This window comes from Leptonychotes weddellii, chromosome 3 (genome assembly GCF_054177405.1).
Source record: "Leptonychotes weddellii isolate Sample4059 chromosome 3, ASM5417740v2, whole genome shotgun sequence".
Taxonomy (NCBI): Eukaryota; Metazoa; Chordata; class Mammalia; order Carnivora; family Phocidae; genus Leptonychotes; species Leptonychotes weddellii.
The window spans coordinates 134,563,447-134,578,730 of NC_138371.1; the positions used below are offsets into that span (position 1 = coordinate 134,563,447).

General features: G+C 41.3%; 1 protein-coding gene across 5 annotated transcripts in view; it reads right to left on the minus strand.

The window, feature by feature from the left end:
* Window positions 1-14,823, minus strand: part of DIAPH3 (diaphanous related formin 3) — a 485,199-nt gene extending 470,376 nt beyond the window's left edge. For 4 of the 5 annotated variants that reach the window (XM_081815005.1, XM_081815002.1, XM_081815001.1 and 1 more), the window contains exon 1: window positions 14,455-14,822. In XM_081815005.1, the coding sequence (XP_081671131.1) occupies window positions 14,455-14,631 (177 nt within the window). In that variant the 5' untranslated portion in view covers window positions 14,632-14,822. Of the gene's footprint in view, window positions 1-14,454 lie in introns of all 5 variants that reach the window. The other variant, XM_081815003.1, reaches the window with a different exon arrangement.
* Window positions 14,824-15,284: the final 461 nt, after the last annotated feature.

The window sequence follows — 15,284 nt, forward strand, 5'->3', positions numbered from 1 at the left end:
ACACACACACACACACACACACACACATCCAAATCAAAAATTACAGGGAAATAGCAATCAAAGACAACTAAATATTTTTAATTATTGATGACGCTTGAACTCTATAATAACTAAATCACCAAAAAATTTTCTTGCATAATTTGATTACTACTTTTTGTTACTAGTGTCTACATTGGTTTGTCACTGCAAATGAGCCCAAAGGATGATTGCATATAACAAAGTTAACATCTGAAAAACAGAAAAAGAGCACAATCCCAACTCTTACATTCAGTCCTAGTATTATGCGTAAAATGTAGTTCATTTTACATTTCTTCTAGAAATATTAACCAAGCTGGATATAATTAGCATCTAAGCTAAGCCGACAACACACTAGGCCTGGCCCAAAAAGACCTATGAAACACTGCAGCTGCCCTGAGTGAGTTGACAATCCAACAGTCTCTAGAGAAAAAAATAAAGAGCCTAGGTCACTTATTTTCTCTTTCTGGTGATTCAAAAAATAATATCCCAAAAGTAACTGTCCTGCGAGGGCTACCCATACTGAAATACACAGGTTCTCCCATCTTAATGCTTTTCTTTGCACTTGTCATCCAGAGGAATCTGGAAAGATAAAGCCTTGATTGGGATCAGATAGAGAGCAGCCCAATACTGCACCAAATCTGCACTGTGACATATCACGACACAGTGAAATTCCAACACGTAGCATTCTATGTCACACATTAGGTGTTGAACACACCAAGTTCTGTAGTCAAGCTGCAAGCCCAAGCAACTACAGCCTAAACTGCCCTTGGCAATCTTCCAGCGATGCCAAAATTCAGCTCTAACAATAACCCAAGTATATTTGCAAAGTACTTCTAAAAGTCCATAGTTTCATGTTGATAATCGCACCATTCAAGGACACCAATAAAACAGGTCAACAAGGATTATGGGGAAGTCTTCAACTGACAGTCGTAGTCATGAGAAGGCACCCAATAATCCTAATAGCCTAGTGCAAATTATTCAGGACTGCAGATCTTGCAATGGTGTGAAGATAATCCTCCCCTATTTCTTTTCAAGATCTCACTGACACTTAACATTGTGTAAGTTTAAGGTACACAAAGTGATTTCATACATTTATATATTGCAATGATTACCACCATCGTTTTAGTTATACCTCTATCATATCACATAATTATCACTTATTTTCTGTAGTGAGAACATTTGAGATCTGGTCTCGGCGATTTTGGAGTAGATGATACAGTATTGTTGACTCTAATCACTACGCTGTGCATTAGAGATCTCGAACTTATGTTTTAGTTGGAAGTTTGTAGCCTTTAACATCTCCCCAGTTCCCCCATCCCTCCCACCTCCCTGGCCCCTGTTAACCACCATTCTTCTCTGTACAAGTTTGGCTTTTTTAAATTCCACATGATAAGTGATGTCATACAATATCTGTCTTTCTCTGTCTGGCTTATCTCACTAAGCACATGTCCTCCAGGTCCATCCGTGTTCTTGCAAAGGGCAGGATTTCCTTCTTTCTCATGGCTGAAAAACATTCCATTGTGTGTGTATAGATACTGCATCTTTTTTTGGTCCATTTAGACATTTAGATTGTTTCCGTATCTAGACTATTGTGAATAATGCTGCAATAGACATGGGAGTGCCATGTCTCTTTGAGATCTTGATTTCATCTCCTTTGGATATATATCCTGTGGGACTGCTGAATTATATGGTAGTCTTATTTACAATTTTTTGAGGAACCTCCATACTGTTTTCCACAGTGGCTGAACCAATTTACATTCCCACCAACAGTGCATGAGGGCTCCCTTTACATCTTCACTATCACTTGTTATCTCTTGTCTTCTTGATGACAGCCCTTCTAACGGGTGTGACTGGTTCTGTCATTGCTGATGTTGTTTGCCTCATAAAACTATCATTGATGGTGGCATCAGAGGCTATGAAAGTGCATCATCTTGGCCAGAATAAGATGTGCATGTTCTCCAACAGGAATGAATCATCACATCACTGGTAGGCAGCCTGACTTATAGAAGACGTTGAGGGCCACAGGCAGTCCCTTTAAAAATGAATGTAGGTCAAAGTTTGTCATTGGCCATTAGCTACATAGGGCTATTTAAATTAATTCAAATTAAGCCAAATTAAAAATCCAGCAATTTGGGAACATTACCCTCATACAGCTAGTGACTATCAAACTGGACACAGCAGGACAGATTATCTCATCACAGAAAGTCCTCCTGAAAAACGCTGATCTAGGTAGTAGTAAGAGCTAAAGAAATGGACAAGCTCAGGCTGAAAGGAGGTATAAACTGGAAGAAGATGGTCGGAGACAGTACTTGGGAACACCAATTTAAAAGGGTGAGAAGAAAGATGAGCAAAGATCAGAAGAGGAGAACACGTCATGGCAAAGGTTTCAAGAAGCGAGAGGTCAGTGCTAATCCTGTGAAGTTAAGTAAGATGAAGTTTGAAAATCAGCCACCTGGTTGGCAATTGTTGATCTGCCAAAGCAATTTCAGTGGAAAGAACAGAAGCAAAGGCAAGGTTGAGGAACCACTGGAAGGTGGCTGAATCCCTCCTCGACGAGAACACTCTACTGGTACCTTTGCCAATGCCATCCTAAGAGCAGCAACAAGCTAAGAGCTGTTTAATACTTATGTGTCAACCCCCATTCTAACACACTGAATCATCATATCCAATGTCCCACATAGGTACTACTGTTCCCATCTCATAGATGAAGAAACAAACAAAAAACACAGTAATTTTCCAAGGTCACACAGCTATCAAATACAGAGCAGGATTTAAATCCAGGTTAATTTCAGAGCCTGAGTCCTTCAAGATGGCACAAAATGGACTGCTTGGTAACACTTCCCACTTGTTGGTTCACACCTCTCTTCATACCAGACTGAATGGGAGCCTCTTGAAGACAAGGACCAAATTGTGTCTACCTGTGCTATACTTGGTATAAAGAGCATTCAAATATTTACTGAATAAATGAGAAGAACTAACTGACTATAAGGGAAGGAAGGAGAGCATAGTATTCAGAGGGGGAGAAAGGTCAAGAGAAAGTCGGAGAGGGAGGCTGTTTGGTTTTGCTTCTGCTTTTTCTTTTATAATGAGAGGCACTGGAGCATTCTTGGAGAATGCAGCCTATAAAGAGTGAAACATACCTAATGGAATGGGACTGGTCAAGAACAGAGGTAAAGGGATTAACCTTGAACAGGAAAACAGACATTTCTTCTGTGGATATTGGAGGGGAAAGAAGGAAGAGTTGCAAATAGAGAAGATTACAGGTGCAGACAGCGGGAAATTGTGCAAGTTCAAGCAAAACGGCCTTTATTTTCTCTCTGAAGAAGGTGTCAAGGGGAGCGCGAAGAGTCAGAAGTAACCATCTCTAAGATCTTTTAAGCGAAAGTGGTGGAATGTTCCCGTGTGGGGACAAGTGGGTATTTTACACACACACACAGAATATCATTAAAGGATACAAAAGAAATTAATAGAAGTCACCGCGGCCGCTGTTCGGGAACAAGCTGAATGGCAGGTCTGGGGCGCAAGGAAGTCTCGGGAAGCTCGCTCTGTACTCTTACACTGCTGGCCTTTTTAAGAGGTGTATACATTACTTTTTCAATTTAAAAAACTATTTACAACAAAAAGGAATCAGGCCCATAAGGAAGGTAAAGAGAGTGATGATAACGGTTTAGCATAAACGTTAAGAGAAATGAAAAAGAAGGTAACCAGAGAGCTAGTTCAAAGCCAGGGCTCTGGAGTTAGACCCGGCTGTGCTGGTTTCCTCGCCCCCTATCCCCAGCTGCTGCAGCTCAGGAAAGGCCCCAAACCCCTCTCCCCGCCTCAGTTCCATCACGTCCAACACAAGGGTGGTGAGAGTGCCTACTTCAAAGCAGTAAATTAGGATTAAGTGATTAAAATAGTGCCCAGCCCACTGGGAAAGCTGAATAAATGTAGCTATTGTGATGATGATTATCTAGCAGCTTTGAGGACCCAGCTAGTCAGCGGGCCCATAGATCCCCGAATGTAAGGGAATCAGTTCACATAGCTGGGAGGCTTTCCACCCCCAGGCAGCAGTTCAAGACCCAGAGGGCCTGTCGGCCTGCTCCAGGCTTGGAGATCTGAGGCAAATGGACAAGGAAACCAGAGATTCTATTTATTTACAGTCTACCTTGTGTCAGGCTTGAGGAGGTGAGGAATGGGAGGCATCCTAGTTCAAAAGTGCCAGGGTTACTTTAGTGGAGTGTGGGTATAGTGTGGAGCAAAAGTCGGCAGGAAACTGACAGGGAAAGAGAGGCAAGGTCAAGGGGCTGGAGATCTAGATGAAACAGAGAGGAGGGGAGTATGTCCAGGAACCAAACCTCTTGGTGTGTTCCCCACTTGAATTAAGGTCGGGTTCCTGGACACAATACAGGTTGTCCAACAGGAACACAAGGAGAAAGGGAGGTGGGAAGCTGAAAAGAATGGTCAAAATGCTGCCAATAACTGAGATCCTGTAACATCTCCTTCAAAATGACCAGCCCTAGAGAATTCAACACTACAGATGAGATCCCCCCCTACTCTGGTATCTGAGAAAGAATCAAAAGAGTAAAACTCGTAATAGCTGTCATGTATTAACTGCTAGGCATTGTGCCCAAGCTACTGAAACATCCATTACCTCAACTCATCCTCCCAACAAGCTATAAGTGGACATGCTGTGGTTATCTATTCCATTTTACAGATAGGAAAACTGAGGTACTGAAGTTCATTAATTTGCCCAAGGATACACAGCCATATTTGAATCCACTGAATCCATCCTCAGCCCTCTTTACCTCTCAAGCCACATTGCTGGCCCCTGGAGGAGCCTGAATGGGCAGGCTCAGTTCTCCGGTGACCCAGATATATTTCTGGTGGCCTTTACATGTCCTTCCCCACCATCACTGAAATCTTTTATAAAAATAAATAGACATTTAGGGTATATCAATAACATTTAAATTTAAATTAATCATGAATAGATTAATGAACCAGGTGGTGTAAGGTTACAAGAGTAATTTTGCATAGATTTTCAATTAGCCAAGCATTCACAGACCTATAGCAGTAAACTTAAGCCTATGCCAAGCACTGCAGAGAAAGTGACTTCCAAAAGCTCACAAACACATGCATAAAGTGAAAACAGGTTCAAGATACAAAATAACATATCAATAATAGCAAAATAATAACTTCCAAAGGGAGGCTGAATGAAGTTTGAGCATGGTTTTAATTGGAGACCATCACCTTTTATAAAGAAATGAAACTGTCACATTGAATTTCTGATTGCAGATTATGTGCATTCTGGTTTTCGTGTTCATTTCTCAGACTGTCATATTTTTCATTAGGAATGAATTGTAATTGTCCTTATGAATTGCTTTCTACCCAAGGATTTGATCAACACAACAGTTTAATACTATAGTATACTCCATAATTAATGTCACCAATGTGTAAATCCTAGTTAAAAACTGAATGTTACAAAGTTTCATTTTCTGATGCCCAAATAAACAACTCACCTCAGGAAAATGCAGCAATTACAGGATAAACTTCCCACATCCTGGGAAGATACTTTATAATAAAATAAGCCAAATAAATGCACTATTATGGATCTTACAATTAGACTAATCCATGTATCTCACTGAGAGTTTCAAGAAATTCTACATCATAACTCCAAAAGAAGCATGTGCTTTTCTTTTTTAACTTCCAGAATAACCTAGAATTAACGATAATTTCCTTGGAGAGCTGAACAGGTATTTAGCCGTCTTTAACCCATGAAGGTCCCTCATGAAATAAATAAAAAGCCCTGTAAGCCCCTACCTCAAGAAAATGAAGAGGAAAGATTATAAGGAAATACTGATAGGAAAGGAGAAAACAGACATTTCAATAGGATTTATAAAGTTTCATTTCTGACACTGGTGAGTACATAGTGTTCTATACTTCTTTTGTATGACAAAATATATATATTTTTTTAAATTGCAAAGGAAATATCTACCCTTAATAGACTATTCAGAAGTAAACTGTTTTGAAGCACACTGTATACATCTTCACAACTGAGAAACACTAATCACTTATAGCTCATCGCTAGATGAAGAACTAAAGGGGCAAAACCTTTGCCGGGTTCCAGTACTCGACTAACTTCTCAAGTCATCCCTTGGATTCCTCAAACCGAGTCTGCCGATCCCCTCACGGACTCTCCAGGTCTATAAGTCTTTTTAAATTTTGTATTTTTCCAAGATTATCTTAAATATTTGAAGTAAAATAAGCATCATCTGGACAATCTGAATGTCCACTCTAAACCATGGTCCTTCTATCAGAAGTGTGGCTTCTGGTGGCCACACTTGCATGTGTGTGTGTGCGTGAGTGTGTGTGTGTGTGTGTGTGTGTGTACACATCAAACAGGGCACTAGAAGAAGGTCAAACAACATCAATCACGATACATAGGTTTTCACAATCTCCTCTACTTAGGAAGAATTCTGTTCCAAATGGTTGTCCCTAATTCCAAAATGACACTATTCAAGGAACCATGTACTCAAACTACGGCAAGGTAAATTTCAAGAAAAAAAATGAATATAGATGCTGGTGATCTTGGCTCCGATTCTTTCTGCTCCTTTTCAACAATTTCATACAATTGAGTAGAAAGTATCTACATATGGCTAGATTATTATTTTATCATAACCAGCTTTATAAGAGTTCACTACTTCACCCAGAGCCTCAAGTTAAGATCTTGTGAAAAAGACGGTAATGGTAGATGTCAGGTCTCTACCAATAGTGTGGGGCTGAGTCTTTGGCTTTGTCACTGTCCTTTGCTTCCTCAGCCTCTGAGATTCCATTTCCATCCAAGAGTCAAGCTGACAGAAAGGAAAACAGCAAACCATACACATATCTTCCCACTATTAAATCCAACAACGATGACTTAAATTTCAGCAAAACATCATCAATCACATTAAATTAATGTTGTTCCTTTGAATTTTATTGGTTTTATAGTTTTGTTTTGGGTTTTATGTGAAAATCTGTTTGAGTTTTATAGTTGTAAAAGAGCCATAAGCATAAGGAGTTATATTTTTAGTTTATATCTATACATATATAAGTAACATTATTTTTATTATCATTCAAGTCCACATTGGAGCATCACAAGAATTTTTTTCCTAAGTCTGAGGTTGTTGCCTTCATAGGTTTCTCTTCTAAGTTTCATCTGTATGCAAGTGTCATAGTTTCATGATCCCCATTTTATGTATGAAAACATAACCCCTAGAAAGCTTGAGAACCTTGCTCTGACCATGCAGCCATCTCAACCAGAAGACTGCATCAACCCGAATGTTACCCGGCACCCCAGGGGGAGAACTGAGAACAGCAGGACTCTGCCCCCGCCACACACCACGAGGAAAAAGCCTGACCCTGTGAAGAGTTTCCAGCATAGGGAAGTAATTCAACTACCCAGTGTAATATCCCCAATGCCCTAAAATCTAGAAAACAGTGGACTACTACTACTATTACTACTGATGATGACAGCAACGACAATCCTATAAATGGCAAATATTTACATCGTGGTTACAACGAGCCAGGTGCTATTCCAGGCCCATCACACAGTAACTTCTAATCTTCCCAACAATCCCATTTTACACATGAGGAAACAGAGGCACAGAGAGAAGGAAGTTGCCCAAGCGAATGCGTAACACGGGCAGGATTCGAGCCCTAACAGTGGTCCACATCACTGCCCATACATGCTCCTCACAATGCCTCTTCTATAAAAACTGTAAGAAAGGATGGCAAAAAAAAAAAAAAAGAAAGAAAGAAAGAAAAGAAAGGATGGCAGTGGGTCTTTTTGAAGAATACAATCTATGGCAAGCATTTCCAAACAGTTCTCATTAATTAGCTAGTAATTGAAATATTCCAGCACCAAAACTTAACTTACTGAAACTCTTAAATCCTCCCCTAAGTTAATAATGATTATTTGATTTGCTATTTGAGAAAATTACTCCCAACGGTAAGGTATTTCAATGCCACCCTACTGCTATGGAAAGAAAAGTTACCTTTGTAGATCCTGTTCAAAGAAAGCTCATGCTTTGATCCTTAATATCCCATGAATTAAAAGGTTATGCTTCATCTATATTTTATAGATCTAAAAGTCAAATTAGTTTCTGGGAGAAACAAGCAGAGTGTGATGGTAAGCATATTCTGTAGCATTCATTTCATTCCTGGTTTGGAGGATACTATGTGCTGAGTTAAAGACAATTACATTAGTATAATACGTAGCAGTTTTTTCTTGTATTATTCTGCAAGCATAAACAAGTTATACACATGTTAATTTACATTCCATATAAAAAGCCAATTTTAAATCCAATTTATAAGGCAATAAATATATAAAGATTCTAGGACACAGCAATAAAGTTATGCCATAAAGTAGAGTTAATTCATGACAACAATAATAAAAGCATGACAAATTTTAGAATTCTACCAACTGCACAAAGGTGTTTCAGGTAACATCTGTTCAGAAGCAATTGCTACAGACAGACTAAATGAGATGCAAGGTTTCACAGTGTAATAAATGTATGTCAGTTTGCTTGCTTCATAATTAAAGACATGAGTCTTTAAAAAAAGCAATTAAGCCTTGCTCTAAATCTGAGACAATTATCCCTACTCCCACCCCTTTTTGCCCCCAACCAAACACACACAAAAAAGATCCAGAGTAATCCAGAAGTAATAAATGCCATATATCATCTATTTTCAGCAGCTAAAAATACTCCCAAAAGCCACTTGATATATTTTGTTTCTTTTGCTAAATCATATATTAACAAACAAACAAAAAAAACTTCTCTTGTTAGGAAGGATAAACAGGGAAAAAAAAAAGTCTGGGGCAATTTAGTCAATTTACTTAGAAGACTAGCCTGAATAAAATAAATGATCTTACCTTATGAAGGTTTCAATGTTGGATGGGTTAGGTGGATTTTGACATGAATGACACTCAAGTCCGTAAAGCCTTCATATAAGAACACTGTCTACAATTCTTGACAATTTAACTCTAGGACAACTGAAAGCATCACTTTAGCTGAGGACTCAATGAAGAAATAAACTCAAAAAGAACACACAGAAATCACCTCCACCTTTTCTCAGCTTTCTAGCAACTACGAAAATGATGCAGCAGAACAAGATGAATTCAACTTCTAGTTGCTATTCCAGAGGACCAAACTGTTATCTTATATCCACCCCCCAATCACAAACAGTCCAAAATAAAATGATACCACAAGGAAGAGATTTAGATGAATCTGATGGTTCTCCTAAACACGCATATATAAACTGTTAAACAACACCTTTCAGTGTGGTCACCCTCAGAACCATACCTGCTGTGTTCATTTCCTACGGCTGCTGAAACAAATTACCAAACTTGATGGCTTAGAACAAAAATGTATTCTCTCAGTTCTGGAGGCCTGAAGTCAGAAATGAGTTTCACTGGGCTCAAATCAAGGTGTTAGCAGTAGCACTCTCCCTCTGGAAGCTCTAGAGAAAACCAGTTCCTTCCCTCTTCCAGTTTCTGATGGCTGCCACCATTTTTGGCTTGGGGCTACACCAGCAATCTCTGCCTTAGCGTCACATCACCTTCTCCTTTTCTGTAGTCAAATCTCCCTCGGCCTCCCTCTTACAAGGACACCTAGTGTTCATTTAGGGCCCAGCCTGGTAATACAGGATAATCTCCCCATTTTAAAAGCCTTAACTTAAAGTCCTTTTTAGCAACAGAAGGAAACACTCACAGGTTTCAGGGATTAAGACATGAATATCTTTGTGGGGGAGGGAGTCATTACTCAGCCCGCCACACCTGCCTCCAAATATACCTGAGGCGGGGGAGGGGGGGAGAGGAGGGCACTGATCTCATCAAGCCTACTCTGATTTCAACTCCCCCCAAGTTCCCAGTACAACAGACAAGATTCTCCAACCTCATACCTCTTCCCACCTCACAAGCTGCCTATGATCAGGAAATCACTAATTCTATATTCATTAAAGGTGTTAGTATTTTTAATGGCCCCTGAATGAGAAAAGTAATAAAGATTAAAACTCCCAATAGTATGGGAGAGTAATATAGGACAGTGACTAAAAATGTGGGAAATAGCTTGTCTGGGTTCAAATCCCATCCTCACCAACACGCAGCTGTGTGACCTAAGGCAATTCAGCCTCTGCACTTTGCTTTTCCCATCCAGCAAACAAGGCTAATAATACCACACATCTCATTGGGTTGTTGTAAGGGTTAAAGGAGAGAGAGAGAGAGTGTGTGTGTACAGAACTTGGTTCATTCATTAAGGTTAACTACTATTATTAATGATGCCCAAAATGGTAGACACACAGATATTACTGGACAGGGTGAAAAATCACAACCAAAATTGAAGGTACTGTAATGATACAATTAAACAATAATTAACAATCCGTTTGATGGAAACCATAAGATTAGATGCAAGATTTACACTAAATTCCGTGAGAAGTTTTAAAGGATATTCTTAATTAAAAAGAAGATCTGCTCTGTCAACGAGGATCACCAAATGCACAGGCCTCCTATCAAAAAACTGGCCCATAGCCTAGAGATGGGAACTTCTCCAGAAGCCACACATCCTGCTCTCAGTCTGGATGTGGGGGCCACCACTGCTTGTACTGTGTTTCTAAGAGCAGTAAAAAGTAGGAACGAAGTGCCCAGCATCACTAAAAGGCATTTCATGACAAGTAGGGCGACTTTTGTTTTGTTCTAGAAGGGAAATCAGACTCAGGCTCAGGTACTAAGAGTGTGACCTGGGGCAGGACAAAGTTCTGATCCTCCTGAACTCTATCTACCTTCACAAAGCCTTCGTCCAGGTGCCTGCCTAGTCCCCCATCCCCAGCCTCCAATGGTTGCATCCTGTCCCCCAGTATCTATCCCCAGCATCTCAATACTCCCTGCTTACCGTATTTTCTACTGAAATCAAGTCGGTTAGTCCACAAACAGCCCAAAAGTCGGTGATTTCCTATGCAGCCAAACTAGCATACATTTACAATAGAATAATTTCTACTATTTACACAGATCTATGGGGAGAAATTCTGTACTACAAACTTTTATATACAAGCCAAAGTAACTTGAGACTCATGACTATACATACAGTAGAAAACAAGGATGTGTCTGCTTTATCAAGGCTCAAAGTAAACCAGGATTTCAGTGAGCACCAGAGCCTGCGCCTTCCTAATCTACGACTGGAGCAAGGGGCCAATTTCCCACTCAGTTCTACCGCTGGCTTGCAGCTTTGTGGAGGGTGCAAAACACCAAACACCTAAATCATCCCTATTCCTGTGACATCACCGACCTACCTTACTCATTCCAGTCAAAAGCAGCTGCCCCTGGCAAGGACGTGACCTAACGACTAGGTGACCCAAAGAGATGCAGGCTCACATGGCTCCATTCGAAATCAAGAGAAAGCCAAGAACCGACTTGACACCTGGCAGTAGAGCAAACCCAACTACAGAACAATCACGTGTAGAGGCACTGCTGAGATCTCATGAGGAAGGGACAGTCTCCATCCTCAAAACAAGAGTTACTAGGGTGAGACTGAGAGCAGTGCGGAACTAAACTGACTGGGAAGAGCTGCTTAGAAGGCAGCCTTAAGATCGGCACGCCAAGCCTCAGGCCAGGGACAGCGTTAGGGCTAAGCATGGAACCCTGGGCTTTCTAAGAGTCCTACTTCGATAAGAGGTGGTGCCAATTCAGTGGAACTCCCAGAAAAGCACTCCGGAAAAAAGCATCCCCACTACCCCTTGGAAGATAAGTTAAGATAAAGCAATGAGCTTACAAAGATCTACAAGCACAGGAGGAGAGAGTAAGCCACCATGAGTGCAAGTCAATGTAGACAGTCCAAAAATTGCACACACCAGAACTACCAAATAAAAAGAGTCACACAGGAAATGCCTAAAAAAATAAAAGAATAAGAAACAAAGATCAGGAATGACCAGGCAGATCTGAAGAAGAAACAAATGGAACCTACAGAAATAAAAAATACAGTTGACCCTTGAATAACACAAGGGTTAGGGGCACCAATTGATCCCCATGCAGTCAAAATTCATGTCTAACTTTTGACTCCCCAAAAACTTACTACCAATAGCCTACTGTTGACCGGAAGCCTTACCAATAACATAACCAATTAACATATATTTTGCATGTTATATGTATTATATACTGTATTCTTATAACAAAGCTAGAGAAAAGAAAATCATAAGAAAAAATAAATTTACAGTACTGTACTGTAAGAAATCCATGCGTAAGTAGACCTGCACAGTTCAAACCCATGTTGTTCAAGAGTCAACTGTAATTGCTAAACTTAAATATTCCAAACAAGTTAAATAGCAGATTAAAATCGCTGGTAAGAGAATTAGTGAAATGGGAAATATAGCTAAAGAAACTACCATGTAAGCAAGAATCTAAATTAGTGTCAGGGATTATCAATAGTCCAAATTACCTCTAAATTAATTATGAAGCCAAGGGGCGCCTGGGTGGCTCAGTTGGTTGAGCGACTGCCTTCGGCTCAGGTCATGATCCTGGAGTCCCGGGATCGAGTCCCGCATCGGGCTCCCTGCTCCGCAGGGAGTCTGCTTCTCCCTCTGACCCTCCCCCCTCTCATGTGCTTGCTCTCTCTCATTCCCTCTCTCTCAAATAAATAAATAAAAACAAATCTTTAAAAAAAATAATTAATTAATTAATTATGAAGCCATGATTCAAATCAGATTCCTATCTAAAAACAAACACTGTGGGGGCTCCTGGAGGGCGCAGTCAATTAAGGGACCTTCTGCTCAGGTCATGATCTCAGGGTGGTGAGATCAAGCACCTTGCCAAGCTCTGCAATCAGCACAGAGTCTGCTTGGGACCCTTTCCCTCTCAGTCTGCCTGTCCCCACCCACGCGCAAGCTCTCAAATAAGTAAATAAATCTTAAAATAAATAAAAAATAAAAGCAAACACTGTTTTAGTTATGTTTATAACTTTAAAGCTTCAAAGTATTGCTTTTAGAGGTCATTTCATCTTTACAATAACCCTTTTAACGTACTTAAGAAATGAAAAACTGCCTAGAATCCAAATCACCTGATACATCCTTCAGTGAAACTAAACCTAAATACTAGCTTAGGTTCTGTTTTCATGACCTCTTTGCTGGAAGAGTCACAGAAAATCAGATCCCATGCATTCTGGAGCATAGGAGTGAGAAACAAAATGGAATGACATTACTAACACAGAGAGTAGACTCTAAAAAGAAGAAAAGTCATTGCCCCAGGATTCTTTTCCTTGGCTAGAATCCTGCATTGCCAGTTGAACTCAATCCTATTTATTCCTCAGCTCTGTTAAAATAACAATAACAACATAGTTGATCCTCCTGCAAAACTTCACCTAGCCTATGGCCATCTTGATACTTAATTTAGCAAAACTATCCATATTGTCCCTCATTTTCAGTATTCTGATATATATCATAGCTCTGCTCCCAGTTTTATTCAACCACTATTTTTAACTGTTATACTTAGCAACTCACTCCTCCTCTACAAATCTCTATTCCCTTAATATGTGTATCCTGACTTAAACTCCTAATGAGTGTTTATTTGTCCACAGAAGGCACATGCAGTACTGTATAATTTTACCTATAACTTAAAAAGTTTTCCTTACTCCTAAGTAAAATGGACGGATCCAATATTAAATTTTCAATTGTTAGATTCACCCCAGAGCTATCAACCTTCAGTAATTTGTTTACACACACATACGTAAAACAATCATCATTGCATTACATCAATAGGCATTCTTTCACTAGTTGACACCAACAAGAAGATTCACAAGCCGTTGATCATAACATCTCCCTTGGGTGCCAAAGTGAGTAAGAGAAGCAACCAGAAGAGCGAGTTTCAAATACTTAGACTTCTTTCCAATCTAAGCAAAACATTCCTTAGCAGTGACTACATAGCCCGCCAAGTTTTAAAACGAGTTGTTTCTACTTGGAAAATTACATCTACCTTAAAAAGTTCTTCGTGGCTTAAAATACTAAGCAGAAAAAGAAATCTTATCACCTAAAAGTTCACTTTGCCATGTCTCATACTCTTAAGACGCCAGAAGGGTGGGGAGAAGTTCGACTTAAAAAATGCAATGTGCACCTAGGTGACGTCAATACAGACACATCTGAACCGCTTTTCATGTCAGCCAGAACAAATGTGGGGCAACACAGTGATCAGTGTGTTTGTCCGAGGATCCAAACAGAATTGGACCCTGTCGTCGTCAATCTATTAGGAGACTGACAGCCCTAGAAACCTAGAACAAAATTTACCGCCCCCCCCCACCCATCCTCACCCCCCAGACCCCTTGGATCCACCCATGGCTGTCAGCCAAGTCAAAGTTTAATGAAATTGAAGGATCCCGGGACCTGAGCCGCAGCCCTTCCACAAGGCAGAAGCCGCCCACCACAGCTCCAGACGAAACTTACAAACTTGGGGCGTTTCTCTCCAGGCTCCTCAGCTGCGCGGGGCGGAGGGTGCTGGGGGCCCTTCCTGCGCGGCATCTTGCTTTCCCGGCAGCCGCGAAGCGCGGCGGAGGCGGGATAGGGGGCCCCGGCGGCGGAGCCCTGCTTCGGGTGGTGCAGCCGCGGCCGGTGCCGATCCATCTTTCCCCGCAGCTCTGGGGGACGGAAAGAAGGCGGCCGCAATGCGAGCCACAAGACGGGAGCTCGGAAATCCGCGGCGGACTGGCCTTCCTGGTTCCGCCGCCCGCCCCGTCGGCCCAACTCAGCCCAACCGCTGCTGCCGGGGTCACCGCCAACACATCCGAAAACTCCCGCCACCGCGGACCGCTCCGGAGCGCCAATCCCGCGCGGCTTTGTCAATGACACTCCCGGGACCCGCCTTTTCCGGGCAGATCGAAACATGATTGGCTGTGCGGCCCGTTCATTTCGCCATTCAACTCTTGGCGGTACAGGCAGCTCACTTTCAGGGCACGGGTGGGATCAGATCGCAAAAGCCTGAGAACCTACTAGAAGTCACTTGTGTGGGTTTATTTGGAATTTGGAGAAGCGGTTCCTGCCGGCAGGCGAGACCCTCTGCACCACCACTTGAGCAGCGCTGGAATGTGAAATCATCTGCTAACCCTGTCTTGCCCCACTCGGAGGCCCTGGTGCGATGGCCACTGGGAAAAGTAGTTCGAGGATCTGTACTTGAAAATGTGCTAGGCAGGTGAGAACAACAGCAACTATGACGTTCCAAAAGGATGCTTTTTGGACATACTGAACGCCTGATGAGTGCCTAAGTGCTGAGAGCCTGC